Source organism: Chiloscyllium plagiosum, chromosome 9 (assembly GCF_004010195.1).
Source record: "Chiloscyllium plagiosum isolate BGI_BamShark_2017 chromosome 9, ASM401019v2, whole genome shotgun sequence".
Classification (NCBI taxonomy): domain Eukaryota; kingdom Metazoa; phylum Chordata; class Chondrichthyes; order Orectolobiformes; family Hemiscylliidae; genus Chiloscyllium; species Chiloscyllium plagiosum.
In genome coordinates this window covers 3,458,926-3,485,858 of record NC_057718.1, presented here as the reverse complement: position 1 = coordinate 3,485,858, position 26,933 = coordinate 3,458,926, and the positions used below count along the sequence as shown (strand labels likewise).

Here is a 26,933-nt window from a genome sequence, read left to right as displayed (position 1 = left end):
TGATAATCCTATTCCTATAAAAACCATTATACCCACATTAACCCTTTTCTACAAGAACCATATCACTCACATTAATCCTGTCTTGTAGCAGAACCATACTCCCACATTAACCCTATCTCATATAAGAACCATGTCCCCTAGATTAATCCTATCTGCTATAGAAACCATATTCTCCACAATAACCCTATTTCTATAGGAATCATGTCCCCCACTTTAACTGTCTCACATAGGGACTAACACCCCACCCCCACATTAACGCTAACTCCTGCAGGGACCATATCCTCCACATCAACTGTACCACCATAAGTCTTTAGAAATAGGAGTAGGCCATTCAGACCCCCAAACCTGTTCCAACATTCTTTAGAATCACGACTGATCTCACATTCTCAAGTCCACTTTTGCTACTCTTTCCCCCTTACTCTTGATTCCCCAACCAATCAAGTCCCTCTGTCTATCGCAGCTTTAAATATATGCAAAGACTCTGTCTCCACAACTTCTATGGCAAGGAGTTCCAGAGACTCTCAATCCTCTGAGAGAAGAAAAACCTGCTCATTTCACTTTTAAATTAGTGTCCCTTTTTACTGAAATCATACCCTTTGCTCCTAGACTCTCCCATGAAGGGAAATATCCTCTGTATTTATCCTGTGAAGCCCCTTAAGAATCCTGTATGTTTGAATGAGATCACCTCCCATCCTTCAAAACTCCAATGAGTAGAGTCCCAACCTGTTCAGCCTTTGCTCACAAGATAATCCCTCCATATCAGGGTTCACCCTAGGATCTGAATTGCCTCTGATGAAATGATATTGATTCTTAAATAAGGGGACCCAAACTATTCCCAGTACACCAGCGGTGGACCCAACACTGATCCTTGTGACACACTATTGGTCACAGGTCTCCAATCCAAAGAACAGATCTCCTCTATCACCCTCTGTCTACTGTCGTTAAGCCAAATTTGTGTTCAATGAGCTATATCTCCATAGATTCCAAGTGATCTAATCTTGCTAACCAGTCCACACCAGAAAACTTTGTCAAACACTTTGCTGAAGTCCATATAGACAGAGTTTAACACTCTGTCTTCATCAATCTTTTTTGTCACTTTTTCAAAAAACTCAATCAAGTTAGTGAAATACGAAGCCATGTTGACTATCCCTAATCACTCCTTGCTTTTCCAAATACCTAATTTATCCTGTCATTCAGCATCCCTTCCAACAACTTATCCAGCACTGACTAAAGGCTCATCTGTCTATGGTTTCCTGGCTTTTCCTAACCACCTTTCTTAAACAGTGGTACCACATTAGCCAAGCTCCAGTCTTCCACCACCTCACCCATGGCTCTTGATGATGTAAATATCACAACAAAAAACCCAGTAATCATTTCCTTTGCTTCCCACAAAGTTCTGGGATATAACTGATCAGGTTCAAGGGACTTATCCAACATTTTACACATCCAAGACCTCCTCTTCTGTAGTTTGAACACTTTTTGAGATATCACTAGCAATTTACCCAAATTCTCTAGTTTCCATATTCTTCTCCATATTAAATACTGGCATGAAATATTTGTTTTTTTATTTCACCCATTCCCTGTGGTTAAAGTTAAAGTGCGGAGAGAGCCAGTGCTGAAACAATGGGCCCAATGGCTTTCTTTCTCATTAGAACACTGTGGGAACAGTGAGATTCCACTCTGTGCAACAAATGTTGCTTCCCTTTTTGTGTTTCCTTGGCTCAGTTTGCAGCTGGTGTTCAGAAAAGGCAGCCACTCTCTCAGGCAAATTGTCAAAACAACATTTTATGAAGGTGTTCCCTCTCTTTGCTCTGTAGGTGGGGAACTCCCCAGTTTGTTCCACAATATTGTCTGTTCATTGAAAAGCTGGGAAATGGTGGGAGCACAGAGGGACACTCTACCCTCTCAGTGAGTGTGAGAGTCAGCTTGGCTCAGTTGGTGTCTCTCTCTCTCACATGAAGGGCAGGAAGCTGTGGCTGTCAAAACTATGTCTGGAGATTGGCTCAAAGCTGATGTTCTGGTGGACAAGGCGGATATCACAGAACAGCTTCTGATGAGCTACAGTGGGTGGGTGAGGCTGGTACAAGACAGATGAATGTGGCACCATGGCAACAGATCACCTGGCAGGAGGGGCTACACACAGCAGCAACAGAGAGAAGATTTCACTCTGTCCTTGTTTCGATCAGATGTTGTGTGGAGTGCTCAGGCATCTAATTCGAAGATTTAAAGGTCACAAAGCACAAGGTGTAAAAGAACATGAGATACTCTCCGTCTCCTGACCATCAACACCCTTCCTTCAATTAACAGCATCACACAAAACATGAGCTGGCATTCAGCACATTCATCTTCGGAAATGTTCCTGTTTTGGAACAGATCCAGGATTTGGTGCTGTCACAGATACTGAGCTTCAAACTGGTTCACAGTTTGTGCAGTCCTGGAAATGTTTTAATGGAACAAATTCAATATTATTGATTATAGAGAATTATTGTGAGTGTCAGCATGGGTCCATTAATGAAACTCATTCTGAATCACAAATCTGTAAATTCACCAACTTTGCAAAAACATGAGATTGTCTTTCAAATCCACCCCAACCAGACCCAGTAAACACACAGACCAATCCAATCCACCTGAAGTACACACCTTAATGTGCAGTCTGTCCCTCAATCCCATTCTCACAGTAGATGAATGACAGCAAAGGATGGGAGGAGCACTCCATTTTCTGGTCTGTGTTCCCTGCCTGTGGAGCTCTGTGTCAGTTGTACCAAACAATCCCCAGACAGTGATAAATTCTTCTTGTGGTACTCCCCTCCAGTTCTCAATGTTCAAACTTCCAAATTTTCACAAACTCCACAGCAGCAGCACAGAAAGTTATTTTGCAAAAAGTTAAACTTCTCCAAAGCAAACACTTACCCAAAGTAACACAGACAGACAGGGTCACAGCAAAAAGAGTTCCACAGATCATCTCAACAGAGTGACACCCTGTGTCTCCACGCAGTTCATTGTACGTCCAGTTAATAAATTGAAACACAAAGTGTCCCAGCCAACTGCAGCTTCTTTAATCTCTCGTTTCTCAGGAGGCAAAGAAGTTAAAGTGTCAGTAAAGGGGAAGCATGGACAATAAATCAATGGCTGTTCTGTTCTAAGGGTGGATATGACTGGCTGGATTTTATCGTAACTACAGTGAGTTTCATTTCAACAGTGGTGCTAAATATTTATTCAGTGCAAGTTCCTCATACTCAGTCACTTATACATTGAGAATTCACACATTTGCTGCAACCCTGTGAATGGTCAAAACATTTATGGAAATGCACAGATTCAGCCTTTATGGTGCAAGATACTTTGAATGGTGCAGCAAAACTAAAGACATATGCACAGGCAGGGAATAGTGGGTTATGGAGCACGTGCAGGCAGATGAGAATGGTTCAGAATAGCATCATGGTCAGCACAGACATGATGGGCCAAAGGGCCTGTTCCTGTGCTATACTGTCCTTTATGTTCAACATGAAATTACTTCTCAGCAACCTGTGGGGGTGTGCTGTACCACAGGGTGAGATTTGATCTCTGACCTTGTGTTCTACAGTTAAGGACATTGCCAGCGTGCCACAGCCCCCTGACCCTGACATTGATTACACGTCTCAAGGACAGCAGCTTCCCTCAAACAAATGGCTTGGACCATTTGTTATTTCTGTTTCTGTTCATTCCAAGGCATTTTTTGATAACACATCAATACACAGTGGGTTAGGGTGATGTGGGAGGTGTAAACTTTGTCACAAATCCAATTGGGAATTGTGAAGAAACCTCTTTCCCAAGAGAGACTGTTGAGAAAGTGGAATTAATTATCCCAGGGAGTGATTGAAGTGAATAAGACAGGTTCAATTTAGGGGAAATTGGGAAATTAAATAAAGGGGAAGAGTGATACTTATCTGCAGAAGGATGGTCACATGGTCAAGTACAGCACAAACACCAACATCAACTGATTGGGCTGAATGGCCTGTGTCTGGATCTCACCTTTTATTTAATTCAATGACCTCGTGCACACACAGTGCTCAGTTAGAAAGGGTTTCTTTATTGTTGTATTCCAAACCCCCTTGTAATGAAAACCTCTCTCAGAAGGATATCATTTCAGTTGATAACCTTCTGTTGTGTGGTTTAGCAGGCCAGGGCAGGGCAGAGGAAATGGGTTTATTGACTGCATCAAAAATACTTGTGTCTGAGAAGACAATCTTTTGATCGGTCTGATTACATCGTGGAACAATTTGGTAGAACCCTTGAATCATAAGGAAACCATTGATGGGACAGTCTGCACCTGAACCAGAATGGGACCAACACCATTGTGTGGGTGGGTTTGCTCCTGCTCTTGGTAGGAATTTAAAATAGTTCCCCAGAGGGAGGGGATGTAGTGTGTTAGTGTGTAGGGATACAGCCTACTTTAGTGAAGGAACAAAGCCAGGTCAAGTTCAGCCATGTTGAGTTTCAAGGGAGGAAGACAGGCTGAATGGCCTGTAAATTTATGCTGGGTGTATAATGGGTTATCAGAAAGATGGGTTAAGGGCATGGATTGACACCTGGAATTGGATGTTGTTGCAATCACAGGGACATGATTCAGGGAGGGACAGGGCTGACAACTCAACATTTTGGGGCAGGACAGGGGAAGGTGCCAAAGAAAAGCTGGCATGTTATTTATCAAGGAGTCCGTTACTGCAGTAGGGAGGGACAATATCTTTGAAGGGGTTTTAAATGAGGCTTTGTGGGTAGAGTTTAGGAACAGTCACACAATGGGAGAGTATTGTCAATGCCCAACAGTCAGCAAACAATAGAACAGCTGATATTTACACAATTCACTGAGGTGTGTAACAAATGGATAATTATTTCAGGGAATTTCAACTTCCTCAGCATTGATTAGGATAACAATAGTGTAAAAGTTTCAGAGGAGCAGATTTCTTAAACTGTTTACAGGAGAGCTTTTTATATTGAAGTGTAAAAGGTCCAACATGGGAAGGTGCAGTGTTGGACCTAATCTGGTGAAACGAAGATGGACAGATGTTTGAGATGACAGTGGGGGAGCATTTTCATGAAAGGAACTACAATACCAAATGTTTTCAGTTTGTTCTGGGAACAGAAGAGATGGTCTGCAAAAACAGGTTCTGGATTGAGGTGTTGTCCGTGCTTTGACTCATTTCTGTTCAAAAAACATTTTGCCCAAATGCTCTTGTTGGTGAAGCGGACAAACGGGATACAGAAACCAGTTTGTGGTTCAACTCAATTTCAATCACAAACTGCTCCTTATTAAAACACTTTGCCCCTGACATTCCAAACTTTTCTGTAGCCTTTCACCATTGGGGTCATACACTGGGTTTAAATCATCCAATGAGATTGTGTCAACACCTTCACTGTTGCTGCGCTGTGCACACACTTAGGCACTCCTCACTTTCTCTACACACTCAGGCAGTCAAGTTGCCAGAGTCTGATCGATACTCCTCCAATACACACCTCTTGGTCTGGTTGTAACTGGTTCCTCTTGAGCCTTTGTGACTGGTTAGACTTTGGCTTCCGCTATTCTCCAAAGCCATCAACTACTGGATGCTCTTTAAGTTAATTTGGCCACTTTTCTGTCAGGCCTGATTTCTTGGACTGTGGGTCAATTGAGAATGTCCAAGTTTGGGCTCATGTTTGCTTGACCACAGGGTTATGGTAGGTTTTTTTTTCAAGAAATATATCAGAATCTGGCCAAAGTAAACTGGGAGCAGCTTGCTGAGGGTGAGTCTACAGCAGGACAGTAGGCGATGTTCAAAGAAAGGTGAGTCAAGGTCCAACATGTTCCCTTTTGGATGAAATGTTGGAGCAACAAGCAATCTGGACTTTAATTTCAGTAAATGACTAACATGCTAAATAAAACACACCAAAACAAAAACAATCATGACAGACTTCATTATGTATCGGACTTGAGCAGGAAAAACATCAGCTGGGATCAGAACACTCAACAGGAGCTGAAATTATAATAAAAAAAAGGTGGACCACACTTTTCTATATCTCAAAGTCATTAAATTAAAGTTTAACTTGGGCTCCAGTGTAACTCAATAAGATGTGAGCAACATATTCAGGAAATTTCAAACTCTCAGCTCTTGAGTCTTTGTTCATCATTTTCCAGAACCCTGTGCAGCTCCTGTTCTGCTCAATGACACTTCCACCTCCACCTCAAACAGAATATTGAACATTGAACATCGAACATAGAATAATTGCGCGCAGTACAGGTCCTTCAGCCCTCGATATTGCGCCGACCTGAGAAACCGATCTGAAGCCCATCTATCCTGTACTATTCTATTACCATCCATTTATTTATTCAATGACCATTTAGATGCCCTTAAAGTTAATGAGTCTACTACTGTTGCAAGCAGGACATTCCACGCCTTTACTGCTCTCTGAGTAAAGAACCTACCTCTGACATCCGTCCTATATCTATCATCCCTCAATTTAAAGCGATGTCCCCTTGTCCTAGCCATCACCATCCAAGGAAAAAACCTTTCACTGTCCACCCCATCTAATCTAATCATCTTGTAGGCTTCTGTTAAGTCACCTCTTAACCTTCTTCTCTCGAATGAAAACAGCCTCAAGTGCCTCAGACTTTCCTCATATGACCTTCCCTCCAAGTCAGGTAACATCTGATAACTGTCCTCTTCACCATTTCCAATACTTCCACATCATTCCTGTAATGCAGCAACCAGAACTGTACGTAACACTCCAAGTGTGGCTGCATCAGAGTTTTGAACAGCTGCAACATGACCTCATGGTTCCGAAACTCAATCGCTCTCCCAATAAAACTAACACACCGTATGCCTTCTCAGCTTGTGTGGCAACTTTCAGAATCTATGTAGAAGGACACCGAGATCTCTCTGCTCATCCACGCTACCAAGAATCTTGCCATTAGCCTGGTACTCTTTATTCCATTGGTCTTTCCAAAATTAATCACCTCACATTTCTGCATAAAACTCCATTTGCCACCTCTCAGCCCAGCTCTGCAGCTTATTTAAGTCCCTCTGCAACCTGAAACATCCTTCTGCACTGTCCACAACTCCACAGACTTTCTTGTCATTTGCAAATTTACTACCCATCCTTCTACATCCTCGTCCGCGTCATTTATAAAAATGACAAATGGCAGTGGCCACAAAACAGATCCTTGTGGTACACCATGAGTAATTGAACTCCAGTTTGAACATTTCCCACCAACCACCACCCTCTGTCTTCTTTCAGCTAGCCAACTTCTGATCCAAACTGCCAAATCACCTTCAAATCCATGCCTCCGTATGTTTTGCAATAGCCTACTGTTGGGAACATTATCAAATGCTTTACTGAAATCCTTATACAGCACTTTACCCTCATCCACCTGTTTAGTCACCTTCTCAAAGAAATCAATAAGGTTTGTGAGGCACGACCTACCCTTCACAAAACCATGTTGACTATCTCTAATCCAATTATTCCTTTCCAGATGATGATAAATCCTATATTTTATAATCCTTTCCAACACTTAACTGACAAATGAAGTAAGGCTCATTGGTCTATAATTGCCAGGGTTGTCTCTACTCCCCTGCTTGAACAAGGTGACAACATTTGTTATCCTTCAGACTTCTGGCACTTTTCCTGTAGACAATGACAATGTAAAGATAAAAGCCAAAGGCTCTGCAACCTTGTCCCTAGCTTCCCAGCGAATCCTAGGGTAAATCCCATCCAGCCCCGGGGATTTATCTATTTTCACACTTTCTGGAATTTCTAACACCTCCTCCTGGCAAACCTCAATCCTATGTAGTCTAATACCCTGTAACTCAGTATTCTCCTCGACAACATTGTCTTTTTCCTGTTTTGGAGATGCAACTGTTGGTCTGGGGTGTACAAAGTTAATAATCACACAACACCAGGTTATAGTCCAACAGGTTTATTTGAAGGCACTAGCTTTCAGAACGCTGCCTAACCATCTGATGAAGGAGCAGTGCTCCGAAAACTAATGCTGTCAAATGAACCTGTTGGATTATAACCTAATCTTTTTCCTGTGTGGTTACTGATGAAAAATATTGATTTAGCACCTCTCCTGTCTCTTCAGACTCCAGGCACAAATTCTGTCGTTGACAGGTGCTAATTTTACTCTAATCATTCTTTTATTCCTGACATAGCTTTAGAAAGCTTCAGGGTTTTCCTTGATCCTACCTGCCAAAGAATTCTCATGTCCTCTCATGACTCTTCTTAGCTCTCTGTTTCAGTCCTTCCTGGCTAACCTGTAACACTCAAGTGCCCTAACTGAGGCTTTACATCTCATCTTTATGTAAGCCACCTTCTTCCTGTTGACAAGAAATTAAACTTCTTTAGTAAACTACAGTTTCCTCGCTCAACTACTTCCTGCCTGCCTGACAGGTATATACTTACCAAAGACTTGCAGTGGGTGTACCTTGAATCAGCTCCACATTTCAATTGTGCCCATCCCCTGCAGTTACCTTCCCCATTCTCTGCATCCTAAATTTTGCTTAATTACATTGTAATCCCAGGGATTACTCTGCTGACCCTCCATACAACTCCCTCGATGGTAAGTCTGTGCTTCCTTACACTCAGGGACAAACTGTCCACAATCCAGGTGTGGTCTCCCCAATACTTTGCCCAACTGCAACAAGACATCCTCACCCCTGGACTCAACTACCTTGTGGTGAAGACCAACATTTGCCTTCCTTAGTGACTGGTGCAGCCTCATGCTGACTTTTACTGAGTCATGAACACAGAAACCCAGGTCCCTTTGGACACCAACAATTTCCAAACTCTTACTATTTAAAAATCTTCTGCCTTTCTGTTCCCTTTTGTAAAGAAGCTATCTTCACATTTATTCATATTATATTTCACCTGTCTTATCTTTCCCATTCACTGAGCCTGGCCACCTGATGCATCCTTGCATCTTTCTCACAGCATCCAATCTTACCTACAGTTATGCCTTCAGAAAATTTGGAACCATTCCAACTGGGCCCCACATTCAAACCATTTCTCCAGCTGTTGAACACTGTGAGCCTTGCACTGAGCCATGCAGTAGGCCACTTGGAACAGTCTGTCTTCATGTGAGACACCCTTTTAGTCCTCCTCTTTGCTTTTGCTCACCTTCCTTCTTTTTTTTAATTCATTTGTAGGATGTGGGCATCGCTGGCTGGGCCAGTGTTGATAGCCAATCCCTATTTTCACTTGAGAAGGTGGTGATAAGCTGCCTTCTTGAATCGCTGCAGTACACTTGCTGTGGGTTGATCCACAATCCTGGTAGGGAGGGAATTCCAGGGTTTTGACCCAACAACTGTGAAGGAATGGCAATATATTTCCAAGTCAAGGTGGTGAGTGGCTTGGAGGGGAACTTGCAGGTGGTGGTCTTCCCAAGTACCTGCTGCCCTTTTCCTTCTGGGTGGAAGTAGTTGTGGGTTTGGAAGATGCTGTTCAAGGATCTTTGGTGATTTTTTGCTGTGCATCTTGTAGATAGTACACATTGCTGCTACTGAGTGGGCGGCACGGTGGCACAGTGGTTAGCACTGCTGCCTCACAGCGCCAGAGACCCGGGTTCAAGTCCCGCCTCAGGTGACTGACTGTGTGGAGTTTGCACGTTCTCCCCGTGTCTGCGTGGGTTTCCTCCAGGTGCTCCAGTTTCCTCCCACAGTCCAAAGATGTGCAGGTCAGGTGAATTGGCCATGCTAAATTGCCCGTAGTGTTAGGTAAGGGGTAAATGTAGGGGTATGGGTGGGTTGCGCTTTGGCGGGTCAGTGTGGACATGTTGGGCCGAAGGGCCTGTTTCCACACTGTAATGTAATCTAATCTAATCTGAGTGGTGGGTGGTGGAGGAATTGAATATTTGTAGATATAATGCCAGTCAAGCTGGTTGCTTTGTCCTGGATGGTGCGAAACTTCTTGAGTATTGTTGGAGCTGCATCCATCCAGGCAAGTGGGGAGTGTTCCATCACACTCCTGACTTGTGCCCTGTAGATGGTGGATAGGCTTTGGAGTGTCAGGAGGTGAGCTACTCGTCGCAGTATCCCCAGTCTCTGACCTGCTCTTGTAGCCACTGTATTTATGTAGTGAGTCCAGTTGAGTTTCTGGTCAATGGTATCCCCAAGGATGTTCCCATTATTCTTTATCCGTCATGCAGTTGCCCACTCAAACAGCCTGTCCAAATCACACTGTAGCATCTCTACGTTTTCCTCATACTCACCCTCCCACTCAGCTTTCTGTCACCTGCAAACTTGGGGACGTTCAATTCAGTTCACTTTTGTGAATAGCTAGAGTGCAAGCACTAATCCCTGTGGTACCCCACTAATTGCGATCAGTCACTCAGAAAATGACCCGTTTATTTTGATTCTTTGTTACCTGTTTGCCAATCGGTTCTTAATCCCTTTCATTGCAATATCCCAATCTCAATGGCTTTAATTTTTCATGTTAATCTCTTCTTTGGCTCCTTCTCAAAAGTCTTCTCAATGTAACTTAAGGTTCACAGTAAAAACACCAAATCTGAATTGAAATGATGAGAAGTCAAGCAACTCATTGAATTCCTGGTCCATATTGATGCGATTGCACAGCGTTTCTCTGATGTTTTTAACCTTTTTCTTCCGTTAGCAGCCATGTCTCATCTGTCTTCTGTGATTGCCTTCAATGGACAGACAATATGTGAACAAACTGGGGATTTCACCATCTATGTAATTAAGACAGAGGACAACTGCAGGAAATGTGGTTTTGACAATTTGCCTGAGATAAGGTTATCATTTCTGAACAACAGCAGCAAGCTTTAGATTAAATTACTTACATTGTGGAAACAGGCCCTTCGACCCAACAAGTCCACACCGACCTACCGAAGCACAATTTACCCAGACCTATTCCCCTACATTTATCCCTGCCCCTAACACTACGGGCAATTTAACATGGGCAATTCACCTAACCTGCACATTTTTGGACTGCGGGACAAAACTGGGTCTCTGGCGCTGTGAGGCAGCAGTGCTAATCATTGTGCCACCGTGCCGCCCACAAGCTGAGTGGAAAGAGAAAAGGGGAAGCAACATTTACTGCACAGAGTTGAATCTCACTGTCCCCAAAACCCCAGGAATATTCTGAGCACTTGAACTTAGTGTCAATGTTTGCCTTTTCCCCTTCACCCTACACAGTGTATATGTTTAAACAACCATCCAATAGCCTGTTAAATGCCACAGCTGGACCTTAAGACCAGAGGATATAGCAGCAGAATTAGGCCATTCAGCTCATCGGGTTGGTTCTCCCATTCAGTGAGATCATGGCTGCCCTGATAGTCCCCATCTCTACTTTCCTGCCTTTTCCCCAAAACCCTGGACTCCATTCCTGATTAAAAATCTTTCAGTATCAAACTCATAGTTCCTTCAAGACTGAGTCTCAACAGCCCTCTATGGTAAAGAATTCCTCAGATTCACTTCCTCTGAGAGATGAAATTCCTCCTCATCTCCATCTTAAATCACAGACCCATTCCTATGAGCTTTTGCCCTCTGGTCCCAGACTCTTCCACAAAGGGAAACAACCTCCTCTCCATATTCACCCTGTCAAGGCCTAAAGAAACTGAGATGCTTCAAACCTTCTTTTCATTCCAACCTCCAATCAGGACAAGCCCCTCCTCTCGGAGGGAGAAAAAAATCATGTTAATATGTCAAGGAAGAATTAGCAGAACATTTGGAAAATCATAATCTAATCACGCAGAGTCAGTGTGGCTTCATGAAAAGGAAATCATGGCTGACTAATTTATTTAAGTATTTTGAGAAAGTCTCAGCCAGAGTGGAGAGAGGGGCATCAGTAAATATGTGTTGTTTGGACTTCCAGGAGGAATTTGTTGAGGTATCTCACAAAAGATTAATTCATTTGACAAGCGCCCACAATATTGGAGGGAGCACGTTATTGTGGCCAGAGAAATGGCTCATGGACAAGAAACAATGAAAAGGGATAAGGGGTTTATTTTCAGGTTGTGAATTGTGACCAGTGGGGTTCCAGAGGGATTAGTGCTGGGACTACAACTGCTTACAATTTATATTAATGACTGGGAGAAAGGAAATTTATATTAGTAACTGTGAGAAAATATTTGCAGTTGACAGAAAAATATGTGAAAAGGCAGTTTGTGAGAGAGACGCAAACAATTTACAGAGATATTGAACATTTAAGATAGTGTGCAAAAAGCTGGCAAATGGACTATAATGAGCAAAAATTTGAAGTTTTTCATTTTGGGAGGGAGAAGAAAAGAACAAAATATTATTTAAATAGAGAGAAATTGCAGAAAACTGCAACACAAAGGAACTTGTGCAAACCTGTGCACAAAACTCAGAAAGTTAGCACACAGGGTTCACAGGTAATCAGGAAGGTTCAAGGAATGTTGGCCCTTATTTAGAGTATAAGTGTTTGCAAGTCTTACTGCAACTGTACAAGGTGCTGGTGAGACGATACTTGGTGTATGATCAGCAGTTTTGGTTTACCTTATTTAAAGAAAGATTTATTTCATTGGAGGCAGTTCAGAGAAGGTTCACAAGGATGATCCCAGGTATGGAGGGTTTGTCTTCTAGCAAAGGCTGAACAGGTTGGGACTCCACTCACGTGAGTTTAGAAGAATGAGTGGTGATCCCTTTGAAGCGTACAGGATTGTTAAGGGGCTTGACAGAGTAAATGCTGAGATGATGTTTCCTCTCATGGGAGAGTCTCAGACCAGAGGCCATAGTCTCAGAACTAAGGGACACCAGTTTAAGACTGAGATGAGGAAGAATGTCTTCTCTAACAGAATTGTGAGCCTTTGAGCTGCTTGCTCCAGAGAGCTGTGGGAGCAGAGTCCTTGTGTATCTTTTTGACAGCTTTATGAACAGCTTCCAAGAAAGAGGAGGAAAGTGGATGTGAGGAATGTTTGTTCAGCTGAGGAGCTCGGGGTACTGGTGCATAATTCTTTGAAGTTTGCGTCACATGGTGATGGCAGGGTGGAAAAAGAAGACATTTCACAATTGCCTTTATTGCTTAGTCCTTTGATTAAAGGAGTTGGGACAACAGTGATGTTGAGGTTGTATAGGATATTGGTGAGGCCTCTTCTGGAATACAGTGTCCAGTTCTGGTCACCCAGTTATAGGAAGGATATTGTTAAACAGGAGGTGGTTCTGAAGTGATTTACCAGGATGTTGATGCCTATGGAAGAGTTGTGTTATAAAGAAAATCTGAATAAGCTGCGACTTTTCTCACTGGAACAAGAGAGGTTGAGAGGCTATGTGATAGAAGTTTATTAAGTAAAGAGAGATATAGAAAATCTGAATAAGCTGGGACTTTTCTCACTGGAGCATAAGAAGTTGAGAGGCAAACTGATAGAAGTTTATTAAATAAAGAGAAATAGAAATAGGGTTAACGGGAGTTGTCTTTTCCCAAGGATGAGGGATCTCTAGACGAAGGAGCCCACCTTTAAGGTGAGTAGACAGATTTAAAAATATGAAAGGCAATGTTTTTTACACAGCAGTTAGTTCAAGGATGGATTGAATTACCTGAGGAAGTGGTGGATGTGGGAACAATTGCAGTGTTTAAAAGAGATTTGGATAAGTATCTGAATAGGAAAGGTTTGGAGGAATATTAGCAGGAGCAAGCAGTTGTGACTAGTTTAATTTGGGATTATGTTCACCACAGGCTGTTTGGACTGAAGGGTCTGATTCTGTACTGTATGACGTTGTGACTCGATGAGTCCACTGAATGGTGGAAGAGGCTCTTGGGACTGAATGGCCTATTCCTGTTCTAATTCTTCTGATCAAACTACTCAAAATTTTCGACACTTCACAAAGCAATGAACAATATTGCATTTTACAATATTATATAGAACATAGAACATTACAGCGCAGTACAGGCCCTTCGGCCCACAATGTTGCGCTGAGCTGTCATACCAATCTGAAGATCATCTAACCTACCCTATTCCATGTACATCCATATGCTTGTCCAATGATGACTTAAATGTACTTAAGGTTGGTGACTCTACTACCGTAGCAGACAAAGCATTTCATACTCTTACTAATCTCTGAGTAAAAAAACTACCTCTGACATCTATCCGATATCTATCACCCTCAATTGAAAGCTATGCCCCATTTTGCTCGCCATCACCATACTTGGAAAAAGGCTCTCCCTGTCCACCCTATCTAACCCTCTGCTTATCTTGTATGTCTCTATTAAGTCATCTCTCAACCTTCTTCTCTCCAACTAAAACAGCCTCAAGTTCCTCAGCTTTTCCTCGTAAGACCTTCTCTCCATACCAGGCAACATTCTAGTAAATCCCCTCTGCACACCATCCAAAGCTTCCACATCCTTCTTATAATGCGGTGACCAGAACTGTACACAATACTCCAAGTGCAGCTGCACCATAGTTTTGTACAGCTGTGGCATAACCTCATGGTTCCGGAACTCGATCCCTCTATTAATAAAAGATAAAACACTGTATGCCTTCTTAACAACCCAGTCCACCTGGGTGACAACTTTCAAGGATCTGTGTACCTGGACACTGAGCTCTTTCAGCTCATCTACACTACCAAGAATCTTATCGTTGGCCCAGTACTTTGCATTACAGTTACTCCAACCAAAGTGAATCATCTCACACTTGTCCGCATTAAACTCCATTTGCCACCTCTCAGCCCAGCTCTGCAGCTTATCTATGTCTCTCTGTAACCTACAACATCCTTCGTCACTATCCACAACTCCACCGACCTTAGTGTCGTCTGCAAATTTACTAACCCATCCTTCTATGCCCTCATCTAGGTGATTTATATAAATGACAAACAACAGTGGACCAAAACCAGAACCTTGCAGTTTACCACCAGTAACTGGACTCCAGGATGAACATTTCCCATCAACCACCACCCTCTGACTTCTTTCAGCAAATCAATTACTGATCCAAACTGCTATATCTCCCACAATCCCATTCCTCTGCATTTTGTACAATAGCCTACTGTGAGGAACCTTATCAAATGCTTTGCTGAAATCCATGTACACCACAGCAACCAGTTTACTCTCATCTACCTGTTTGGTCACCTTCTCAAAGAACTCAATAAGGTTTGTGAGGCACAACCTACGTTTCACAAAACCGTGCTGACTATCCCTGATCAAATTATTCTTTTCTAGATGATTATAAATCCCATCTCTTATAACCTTTTCCAACACTTTACGAACAACTGAAGTAAGGTTCACTGGTCTGTAATTACCAGGATTGTCTCTACTCCACTTCTTGAACAGGGGAACCACATTTGCTATCCTCCAGTCTTCGGGCACTATTCCTGTAGACAATGAAGATTTAAAGATCAATGCCAAAGGCTCGGCAATCTCCTCCATGGCTTCCCAGAGGATCCTAGGATAAATCCCATCCAGCCCAGGGGACTTATTTATATTCATACTTCTTCCTTGTGAACTTCAATCCCACCTCATCTAGTAGCCTGTATCTCAGTATTTGACTCGACAACATTGTTGTTTTCTAGAGTGAGTACTGTTGAAAAATATTCATTTAGTGCTTCCCCTATCTCCTCTGACTCCACACACAACTTCCCACTACCATCCTTGATTGGCCCTAATCTTACTCTCATCATTCTTTTATTCCTTAAATACCTATAGAAAGCCTTAGGGTTTACCCTGATCCTATCCACCAACAACTTCTCATGTCTCCTCCTGGCTCTTCTGAGCTCTCTCTTTCAGTCATTCCTGGCTACCTTGTAACCCTCAAGCGCCCTAACTGAGCCTTCACATCTCATCCTAACATAAGCCGCCTTCTTCCTCTTGACCAGAGATTCCACTTCCTTCATAAACCACGGCTCCTGCGCTCTACAGATTCCTCCCTGCCTGACAGGTACATACTTATCTAGGACACACAGGAGCTTTCCTTGAATAAGCTCCACATTTCTAATGTACCCATCCCTGCAGCCATCCTATGCTTCCTAAATCTTGCCTAATCGCATCGTAATTGCCTTTCCCCCAGATGTAACTCTGGACCAGTGGTATACACCTATCCCTTTCTATCACTAAAGTAAACATGACAGAATTATGATCACTATCACCAAAGTGCTCACCTACTTCCAAGTTTAACATCTGGCCGGGCTCATTACCCAGTACCAAATCTAATGTGGCTTCGCCCCTTGTTGGCCTGTCTACATACTGTGTCAGGAAGCCCTCCTGCACACACTGGACAAAAACTGACCCATCTATAGTACTCATACTATAGTGTTCCCAGTCAATATTTGGAAAGTTGAAGTCCCCTGTCAACTACCCTGTCTGTCTCACTCCTATCAAGAATCATCTTTGCTATTCTTTCCTCTACATCTCTGGAACTATTCGGAGGCCTATAGAAAACAACCAACAGAGTGACCTCTCCTTTCCTGTTTCTAACCTCAGCCCATACTACCTCAGCTGATGAGTCCCCAAACATCCTTTCTGCAATGCTAATACTGTCCTTGGCCAACAATGCCACACCTCCCCCCTCTTTTACCATCTTCTCTGTTCTTACTGAAACATCTAAATCCTGGAACCTGCAACAACCATTCCTGTCCCTGCTCTATCCATGTCTCTGAAATGGCCACAACATTGAAGTCCCAGGTACCAACCCATGCTGCAAGTTCACCCACCTTATTCCGGATGCTCCTGGCGTTGAAGTAGATACACTTCAAACCAACTTCTTGCTTGCCGGTGCCAACTTGCATCCCTGAAACTTGATTTTGGACCACCCCACTCTCAACCTTTTCTATACGCAAACTACAATTTTGTTTCCCATCCCCCTGCTGGGTTAGTTTAAACCCACTTCACTAGCTTTAGTGAACATCCCCCCCAGGATATTGGTACCCCTCTGGTTCAGATGAAGACCATCCTGCTTGTAGAGATCTCACCTAGCCCAGAAAGAGCCCCAATAATCCAAGAATCCAAAACCCACCCTCCTGCACCATCCCTGTCGCCACGTGTTCAACTCCTCTCTCACCCTATTCCTTGCCTCACTAGCACGTGGCACAGGCAACAAACCAGAGATAACAACTCTGTTTGTCCTAGCTCTAAGCTTCCATCCTAGCTCCCTGAATTTCTGCCTTAAATCCCCATCTTTCTTCCTATCTATGTCGTTGATGCCTATGTGGACCATGACTTGGGGCTGCTCCCCTTCCACCTTAAGGATCCCAAAAACATGATCAGAGACATCACGAACACTGGTAACTGGAAGGCAACAAACCAACCGTGAGTCTCTCTCGTCCCCATAGAACCTCCTATCTGTCACCCTAACTATGGAGTCCCCAATGACTACTGCTCTGCTCCTCTTCCCTCTTCCCTTCTGAGCAGCAGGGACAGATTCTGTGTCAGAGCCCTGTGCCCCACTGCTTTCCCTTGGTAAGTCGTTCACCCCCAACAGTATCCAAAGTGGTATACTTACTGTTGAGGTGAATGGCCACAGGGGATTCCTGCGCTGCCTGCCGGTTCCCTTTCTGTCCCCTGACTGTAACCCATCTGCCTTTTTCTTGTACCTGAGGAGTGACTACCTCCCTGTAACTCCTCTCAATAACCCTCTCTACCTCCTGAATGATCCGAAGTTCATCCAGCTCCAGCTCCAGTTCCCTAACACGGTTTTCGAGGAGCTGGAGTTGGGTGTACTTCCCTCAGATGTAGTCAGCAGGGACACTAGTGGTGACCTTTACCTCCCACATTCTGCAGGAGGAACATTCAAATGCCCTCACCTCCATTCCCACAATTTTAAATTCCCAAAGAGACTGTTGAAAAATAAGGAATATAAAATAAACTCGTTACCTTCCAAACCGGCGCACAGAACTTTTTTTTTGGTTAGAGGAGGAGGATTGGTGGGAGACATTACCCGAGTAGTGATTTGGGTAACGCAACCACACAAATATATGACTTCCCAGAAGTCCTTTGCTCCTCCCTCCCACCTCTCAGCAAATGGAGGCCCGACTCCCGAGTTAAGTCCCTTTGAATTCAGGAAAACTCACCCTCTCGGCAGCCCTCACTTCACCATTCCTTCTCTCCTCGCCATTCTGGCGAAATATTCAATTTGCCACATTTTGCCCAATCATTTCACTCTCTCTCTCTCTCTCTCTCTCTCTCTCTCTGTGCAAGCCCTCCATCTCCTCTTAACACCTCACTTTCCTCCTTATCTTGGTCTCATCACCAAGTTGATCTTACATCCAGAATCAGAGATTGCTGTTGCTCGAGTCTCTCATTTTTCACCCATAATGGTGTTCCTTCAAAACCCCTGCATCTCCTCCTCCATCTCCCATGAAGTGGGATGGAATATTGCTGGACAAGGGGAAACAACCTTCCAGTGGGACCCACACTGACTCACTAACTGAGCTGAAGTTCCCTCGGCCTGATCGTGGGACCATCACTGGCTCAATGCCCTCTACCCGGAGCTGGAGGGGCACACCTTGTGACCCTCACATTTGTCTCCAATCTGCCCCTGTTTATCCCATTTCTCTCAGCCACCCTGTAGTTGTGGGAAAGACCAAACAATCAGACTCTGGTTCATTTATTGGCATTAGTTTTATTTTTAGGGTGCAAATGTCCCAGTCATTCTCCAGTCTCCGATCCTGGAATGGGTCACCATGGGTCACATTGCCCGACTACAGTGCATTATGAGGAACGCTGCAGTGACACACATCGATGTTTACTGATATTGGTTGGAAAGACGGATTAAGGTGATCCAGATTTTAACACATGGTGTGAGAAACATCACAGAATGGTACCCAGGATTCACTGAGCAATTCCAGTCTTCCAAATAGCCCTTCAATAACAACTTCATTCTGATCATCACAAATGTGCAGCCCAATGACACTGCAGACTATTACTGCTCAGTCTGGGGTATCTTCTATGGGAGAGGAAGGCAGATCATTGTAAACAATAAGTAGCATTTACATGACAACCTCCTGCTGCAATGATTCGGAGATGCCGATGTTGGACTGGGGTGTACAAAGTTAAAAATTACACAACACCAGGTTGTAGTCCAACACGTTTAATTGGAAGCTAGTGTGCTTCCAATTAAACCTGTTGGACTATAACCTGGTGTTGTGTGATTTTTAACTTTGTCCTCCTGCAATAGCCTCCTGCTCAATGAATGAATTGCGGATTGATTTGTGATCAAGAAGAATAAGGAGGTGATGGAGACTGATCGTGGGGATAGACTCACTGTTGGGAAGAAGCTGAGCTCAGATGTAACAATTAAGTTAATTGTTTTGTGAGATGTAGTTGTCACTGGCTGGGCCAACATTTATTGCTCATCCTTAATTGTCCTTGAAAAGGTGGTGCTGAGCTGCCTTCTTGAACCACTGCATCGACCCATTGGTTGACATTCCTGGGTTTAGGTCGGGCTCCTACACAATCTATTAAGACCCTGGTAAACGGTTCTTCAAAAGTTGTGATCAGGATTAAAGGTGAAGCCTTAATTGAGGGTTGGGGATTCACCCAGTCCTGATATGAATCAACAAGTCTGTTAAAATATAACATCTTGATATAATCCTGACCAATATAAATGTTTTACTATATTAGACTGTGTTATCCTCATCCATGAATGACCTGCCATTGGAATTTCATGAGCCAATGCGTGAGGTTTCATTTGGGTTCTCAGATGGAGTGACTACCTGATGCACCACGGTCCATTCCTCAGCGCCTGGTATTTGGGGCAGAATCTATTTCCTCATTAATACTTTGTCTTTCAAGTAAGAACACTCAAGGATTGTTTCTGATTCCATTTCTGATTAGGCTGCTGGATAAAACTCTCTCTCTGTTCAGGTCCATTTGTTGTATTTCTGCTAAGAAATATGTTCTGAAAACTATCAGCTGAATTCTCTTTAATTTCATCTTTTCAGTTACAGTTTTGAAAATCGAATCTGATAACTGAAAATCCAAATCAACTCTTTGTTTCATAGATTGCTTTTTCCATGGATCTAACTCTGTAAACCTGAGATCTAGTCACAACACAGGATGTTCCTCTTTTAACATTTCAGCGTATTTCATCTTTACTGATTTTTTCCAGTACTCTTAGTGAGATTAGTTTTCTATAAACTGCCTGATCGTTCCCCAAAGGAATGTATTACACTCCTCCCACTACTACATTTCCATTGACCAAGTCACTTGATAATTCACTTCTGTGTGATTAAGCTGGTTCGTATTCTCTATGAATGCCTCCATTTACAATTTTCTCCTTCATTAACTTCTCTGGAAGTCAAACATAACTGTCAGACAGATTCAGTGACTGACATATCCAATCGCCTCTCAAGATATTTGTTTGTTTATCTCCTTGCTTTGAAGCAGAAATACGCCCCTTTGAGATACAATACTCAGACCCTCCAATGGTCTCACTCTTCTTGATAATATTCAAAGACAATTTCTCAGAACTGTCCTGAGCTCCTTGTCCCTCATTCATACATTCAAAGAATCATGTTTTCTCTGTCCTGCCCTATCATAACAGTGATTCATTTTGTAATGCCTCCTTCTCTGAAGATTTATTCAATATTGCTCTGATTGCAAACAGTTTTCCATTTACCTTCTAGCAATTGATACAATAGCAGCATTCAAGAAACACCCGGGTGAATACATGAATAGGAAGGGAATAGAGGGATACAGATCCTGAAAGTGAAGACAGTTTTAGTATGGAAGGGTGAATGTGTTGGTGCAGGTTGGAGGGCCAAAGGGCCTGTTCCTGTGCTGTGTTGTTCTCTGTTCTTGATATGTCTCTTATCATTACAGTTGAAACATGCTCCTTTCTGTGGTTGCAGTCTTGTTCCGTTATGGTGATAATATCTTTCTGGCTTTCCAGATGACTATTTCCCCATCCTCACTGCCTGTGTGAGACATGTAAGGGATCTGCCTGAACTCCTGCCTTGCTCATCCTGAATGCTTCATCATCATCGAAACAAGCCTTTCAGTTCTCTGAATTCTCCCATGATTTCATTCTCACTAATCCCACTGTAGCAGCATGATCTGAATCCCTGATCCTACCTCCTTGCTTTCTCCTACACTAATATCCAGGTCAGTTTCTTTCTTGTAGTACCAATTTTCAACTGTTAGATGTGACTTGATGGATCCATTTATCATTATTTTTATTTGATGAGGTGGTCTTTCACTGTAACAAACACACAAGGCTGCAGATTTGGTATTAACAGTGAAACAAATGTTTTTTACATCTCAGAGATTCAGATAAAATAGAATAAACCAAACAATTTGCATATGAACTAATTCAATGAAATTTGAAAGCACGTGGACACAATAAAATCCCATTTATTCTAACACCATCACTTTGCATTACTCACTTCCCAGGGAATATCCTTTTCCATCACGTTGATCTAGTTGACTTAACTCTTTCTGTATTCAGAGGCTTGAGCCTCTTCAAGGGTATCCCTTGATTATTCACATAAATGAGCTGAAGGAGAAAGTCAGGACTGCAGATGCTGGGGATCAGAGTCAAGAGTCTGAGAGAGAGTTGTCGAACAAAGGGACCTTGGCATACAGGTTCATAGCTCCTTGAAAGTGGAGTCACAGGTAGATGGGATAGTGAAGAAGGCGTTTACTATGCTCGCCTTTATTTGTCAGAGTATTGAGTACAGGAGTTGAGAGGTCGTGTCATGGCTGTACAGGACATTGGTTACGCCACTGTTGGAATATTGCGTGCAGTTCTGGTTTCCTTCCTATTGGAAAGATGTTGTGAAACTTGAAAGTCTTCAGAAAAGATTTACAAGGGTGTTACCAGGATTGGTGGATTTGACCTAGAGGCGGAGGTTGGGTAGCATGGAGTGTCAGTGGTTAGCACTGCTGCCTCACAGCACTAGGGTCCCAGTGCTACCCAGCCTTGGGTGACTGTCTGTGTGGAGTTTATACATTCTCCCTGTTGGTGTGGGTTTCCTCAAGGTGTTCCGGTTTCCTCCCACATTCCAAAGATGTGCAGGTTAGGTGAATTGGCCGTGCTAAATTGCCCATAACGTTAGGTGCATTAGTCAGAGGGAAGTGGGTCTGGATGGGTTAATCTTTGGAGGTTTGGGTTGGGCTGAAGGGCTTATTCCACGCTGCAAGGAATTTAATCAGAGTAGGCTAGGGCTGTTTTCCCTGGAGTGTCAGAGGTTAACGGGTGATCTTGTAGAGGTTTATAAAATCATGAGGAGCATGGATAGGATAAATAGACAAAGTATTTTCCATGGGCTGGGGGATTCCAGAACTAGAGGGCATAGATTTAGGGTGAGAGGGGAAAGTTATAAAAGAGACCTAAGGGGCAACTTTTTCACTCAGAGAGTGGTACGTGTATGGAATGAGCTGCCAGAGGAGGCTAGTACAATTGCAACATTTAAGAGACATTTGGATGGGTATATGAATAGGAAGGTTTTGGAGGGATATGGTCCAGGTGCTGGCAGGTGGGACTAGATTGGGTTGGGATGTCTGGTCACCATGGACGAGTTGCATCGAAGGGTTTGTTTCCGTGCAGTACATCTCTATGACTTGATGACTCTACAAGAGTGTGATGCTAGAAAAGCGTCGCCGATTAGACAGCATCCAAGGAACAGAAGAATCGATGTTTCAGAGAAATGAGCTGAAACTTTATTAGTTATAAGCAAATCCTTTGGACAAAAACATTACTTTAGACATTGTGACATTACTCCGAACCCACCCAATTGCTTATGACTTTGTACTTTCAAGCTGTCTGTGTCTGTGAACCTTGAGACTCCTCTCTGACATTTCCTTCTGGTGCCCAGAGCCCTGCCAAGTTAATTTATTCCCAGCCCCCACCAATACCACTCAGGCATCAGCTCACAAAATCTGGCTCTTGTTAGCTGCGATCTTTCTGTCCTCTCCATTGATCATTTTCTCATGATTCCCCAGGATCATTGTTGCGGAAATTTCACATCCTCCTCCCTCTTGCACCATCTCTCCAGCCACCCATCCATCTGCCCCATCCTTCTGTTGATCTACTCACTTATCCGTGGTACTGTGAGGAATTGCTGATTCCTTTCCTAACTTCCTAAACTCTGACTGCTTGAGCACAGTCCTCTTTCTGCTTGTGTCATTGGGATATATGTGGAGTGTGACTGCTGACTGTTCAAACTCTCACCCCCTCCAGTCACTCGATAACTTGATTGACAGTGGGATCAGACAGACAGCACCATAAATGGATTCCTTCCTGTGGGTGCAGCAACACCTATCTATTCCTCTGAATATTGAATCCATTGTCATGTTTTTTTCCAATGAACATCATAAGCCCCTGATGTAGCTGGGGTTCCCATGGTAATATTGACGCATCTTTCTAGGTGGAATCATCATTCACACAGTCCCCAAAGCAAAATACTGACTGGAGAGTGAGTTACACTCAGTGTGGCATTGTATACGTGGCACTGGGAGGATTGTGAAGAGTCTGGTTCAGGGAAAGGCGATCATTCTGAGGAAAACAGTGAACAGAATGGGAGGAAAGAGGGAGCTTCCCAGAAGAGGCTGCAGATCCTGAGCAATAGGTACCAGACGGGGCTGGGATCAAGGAGAAGGGAACAGGATGTATGAGGAGTTCAGAGAATCTGGTGGAGAGAGGGAGTAAGGAGAATCTGAAGCTGGGAGCTGTAATAAGGAACGACCCTTTATTCAGCAAAAGTCACTCTACACTCTGTTCCTCTTTAAATATTTACAGTAATAGTCATTAAAGATATTTAATTACTCAAATATGGTTTGTTTGATCTGCTTCAACTCCACTGGTTGAACCTTAAACTACTTCCCTATTTAACACAGAATGTGTTCCACCTGAACTGTTTCTTTGAACAACTGGCAACACACTCTAACCCAGAGAATTGATTCGGAAATTTTCAATATTTTCTTCCCTAAAGGTACAAATCTTCCAGTCCTTCCAGTCCAGTCGTGGGCGGCACAGTGGCACAGTGGTTAGCACTGCTGCCTCACAGCGCCAGAGACCCGGGTTCAATTCCCGACTCAGGCGACTGACTGTGTGGAGTTTGCACGTTCTCCCCGTGTCTGCGTGGGTTTCCTCCGGGTGCTCCGGTTTCCTCCCACAATCCAAAAATGTGCGGGTCAGGTGAATTGGCCATGCTAAATTGCCCGTAGTGTTAGGTTAAAGGGGTAAATGTAGGAGTATGGGTGGGTTGCGCTTCGGCGGGTCGGTGTGGACTTGTTGGGCCGAAGGGCCTGTTTCCACACTGTAAGTAATCTAATCTAATCTTCTCCAGTCTCCGAGCATGGAACGGGTCACTGAGGGTCACACTGCCTGGTTAAAGTGCACCATGAGGAATGCCACAGTGACAGACGCCATTGTTAAATGGTACCATCAAAAACCAGGGTGTCATAAGATGCGAATTTTAACACATGGGAAATATGTCTCTCACACAATGGAGCCCAGGATTCACTGAGCGATTCCAGTCTTCCAGAGACCTCCCCAATAACAGTTTCATTCTGATCATCACAAATGTGCAGCCCAGAGATACTGGGGTCTATTACTGTAAAGTGTGGGGAGAAAGATCTATGGGAGAGGAAGCCAGCTCAATGTCACCAGTAAGTACAGTTCTTCCTGAACTGTAACCTTTTGCTCAGTGAATGAATTGAAACTCAGTTTGTGATTTTCTTGAATTCCCTGCATTTTTGTAATCTCTAGAAATCCTGCAGTTGGGATTTTATTGAAACGATTTGTGAAATTTCATTCTGGAAGTTAGGTGGAGTGACCACCGAATGGACCTCTGTCCATTCCCCATCGTCTGGTACTTGGGCTAAACACTATTTCCTCATTAATACTTTGTTGCTCAAGTCATAACACTAATGATTTTGTGATTCCATTTCTGAGGAGGCTGTTTGATAAAACTCTCTGAATTCAGGATCCATTTGTTAAATTTCTGCTGAAGAAGATATTCTGAACCAATCAGCCTCATTCTGTTCACCTTCATTGTATTCAATTAATCTTTTGAAAATTGATACTGAGAACTGAAATTCCAAATCAACATGCTCATAGACTATAATTCTATTGTTCTAAATCTATAAACCTGAGATTTAGTCACAATACAATGATGATAAAATCCAGGATGTTCCTCATGTTACATTTCAGTTTATTTCATCTCCACTGGTTGTTCCATGACCCATGGTGAGGCTGATATTCTTGAACCTGTGAGGTCATTCACTAAAACAGAATAAAATCCTTCTGTCAGAGTGTGTTTTACTCCTCTCACTGCAACCTCACCTCTGCAATTAACAAGTCACTTTGTAATCCAACTCTGCATACAGTTCCTGAACACACCCAATTAATATCTATTCGAACATTAATATCGCTGGAAGACAATAAGACCATAAGACATAGGAGTGGAAGTAAGGCCATTCGGCCCATCGAGTCAACTCCGCCATTTAATCATGGCTAACGGGCATTTCAACTCCACTTACCAGAATTCTCCCCGTAGCCCTTAATTCCTTGTGACATCAAGAATTTATCAATCTCTGCCTTGAAGCCATTTAGCGTCCCGGCCTCCACAGCACTCCGCGGCAATGAATTCCACAGGCCCACCACTCTCTGGCTGAAGAAATGTCTCCGCATTTCTGTTCTGAATTTACCCCCTCTAATTTTAAGGCTGTGCCCACAGGTCCTAGTCTCCTCTCCTAACGGAAACAATTTCTTAGCGTCTACCCTTTCTAAGACATGTATTATCTTGTGGGTTTCTATTAGATCTCCCCTTAACCTTCTGAACTCCAATGAATACAATCCCAGGATCCTCAGCCGTTCCTCGTATGTTAAACCTGCCATTCCAAAGATCATCCGTGTGAATCTCCACTGGACACGCTCCAGTGCCAGTATGTCCCTCTTGAGGTGTGGGGCCCAAACCTGGACACAATACTCCAAATGGGGCCTAACTAGAGCTTTTTAAAGGCTCAGTAGCACATCGCTGCTTTTATATTCCAAAGCTCTTGAGATAAATGACAACATTGCATTCGCTTTCTTAAATCACGGATTCAACCTGCATGTTTACATTTAGAGAATCCTCGACTAGCACTCCCAGATCCCTTTGTACTTTGGCTTTATGAATTTTCTCACCGTTTAGAAAGTAATCCATGCTTGTATTCTTTTTTCCAAAGTGCAAGACCTCACATTTGCCCACGTTAGTGCAAGATAGGATTATTAGGCAGAGTCAGGGATTGACTTGACTCAGTGTCTCTCAAGATCTTTCTTGGTTTACCTCATTGCTTTGAAGCTGAAGGAAATACTCCCCTCAAAACTGAGACCCTCCAGTGGTCTCACTCTCCTTGTTCATATTTAAAGACAAATTCTCTGGACTGTTCTGGTTTCCCTCTCCCTCATTAGTGCATTCAAAGCATTCATATTTTATCTGTCCTACATTATAGTTAAAATAATTATTTACATTTGTGATGTATCTTTTCCTGAAAATTCTATTGATGTTCCTCTGATTCTCATCAGTCTCCCATTGAATTGGCTTTGGTATGTTCTGTCTTACGAAAATGGGAAATGTCAACTTCTGTCAATTGCTTTTTTGGTTCCAGTCTTTCTCCTTTGTTACTTGAAACTCTTTCTGTACATTCTAGAATATAAGACTATATGACTGTATGATTAGGCAAAATGGGAGGATATTTAATTGGGGAAGAGGAAACTATTATACAAGTAGACATGAGTTAGGAAGCATGGACTGGGAGCAATTGTTCCATGGTAAAGGCACTATAGACATGTGGACACTGTTTCAGGAACGGTTGTTGCGAGTGATGAATAAATATGTCCCTCTGAGACAGGCAAGAAGGGGTAAGATAAAGGAACCTTGGATGATGAGAGGGGTGGAGCTTCTCGTCAAAAGGAAGAAGGTAGCTTACATAAGGTGGAGGAAGGTAGGGTCAAGCTCAGCTCTGGAGAATTACAGGCAGGCAAGGAAGGACCTCAAAAATGGTCTGAGGAGAGCCAGGAGGGGGCACGAGAAAGGCTT

The 26,933-nt window shown here is 43.2% G+C and overlaps 2 protein-coding genes across 2 annotated transcripts in view; one reads left to right on the top strand and one right to left on the bottom strand.

The window, feature by feature from the left end:
• The window catches only part of LOC122552554 (polymeric immunoglobulin receptor-like), a 46,092-nt gene extending 43,079 nt beyond the window's left edge, over positions 1–3,013 (bottom strand). The window contains exon 1 of the mRNA XM_043695251.1: positions 2,911–3,013. Within this exon, the coding sequence (XP_043551186.1) occupies positions 2,911–2,962 (52 nt within the window). The 5' untranslated portion in view covers positions 2,963–3,013. The remainder of the gene's footprint in view (positions 1–2,910) is intronic.
• Positions 1–26,933, top strand: part of LOC122552552 (immunoglobulin superfamily member 2-like) — a 1,022,215-nt gene that overhangs the window by 219,340 nt on the left and 775,942 nt on the right. The gene's annotated exons all lie outside the window — the stretch shown is intronic.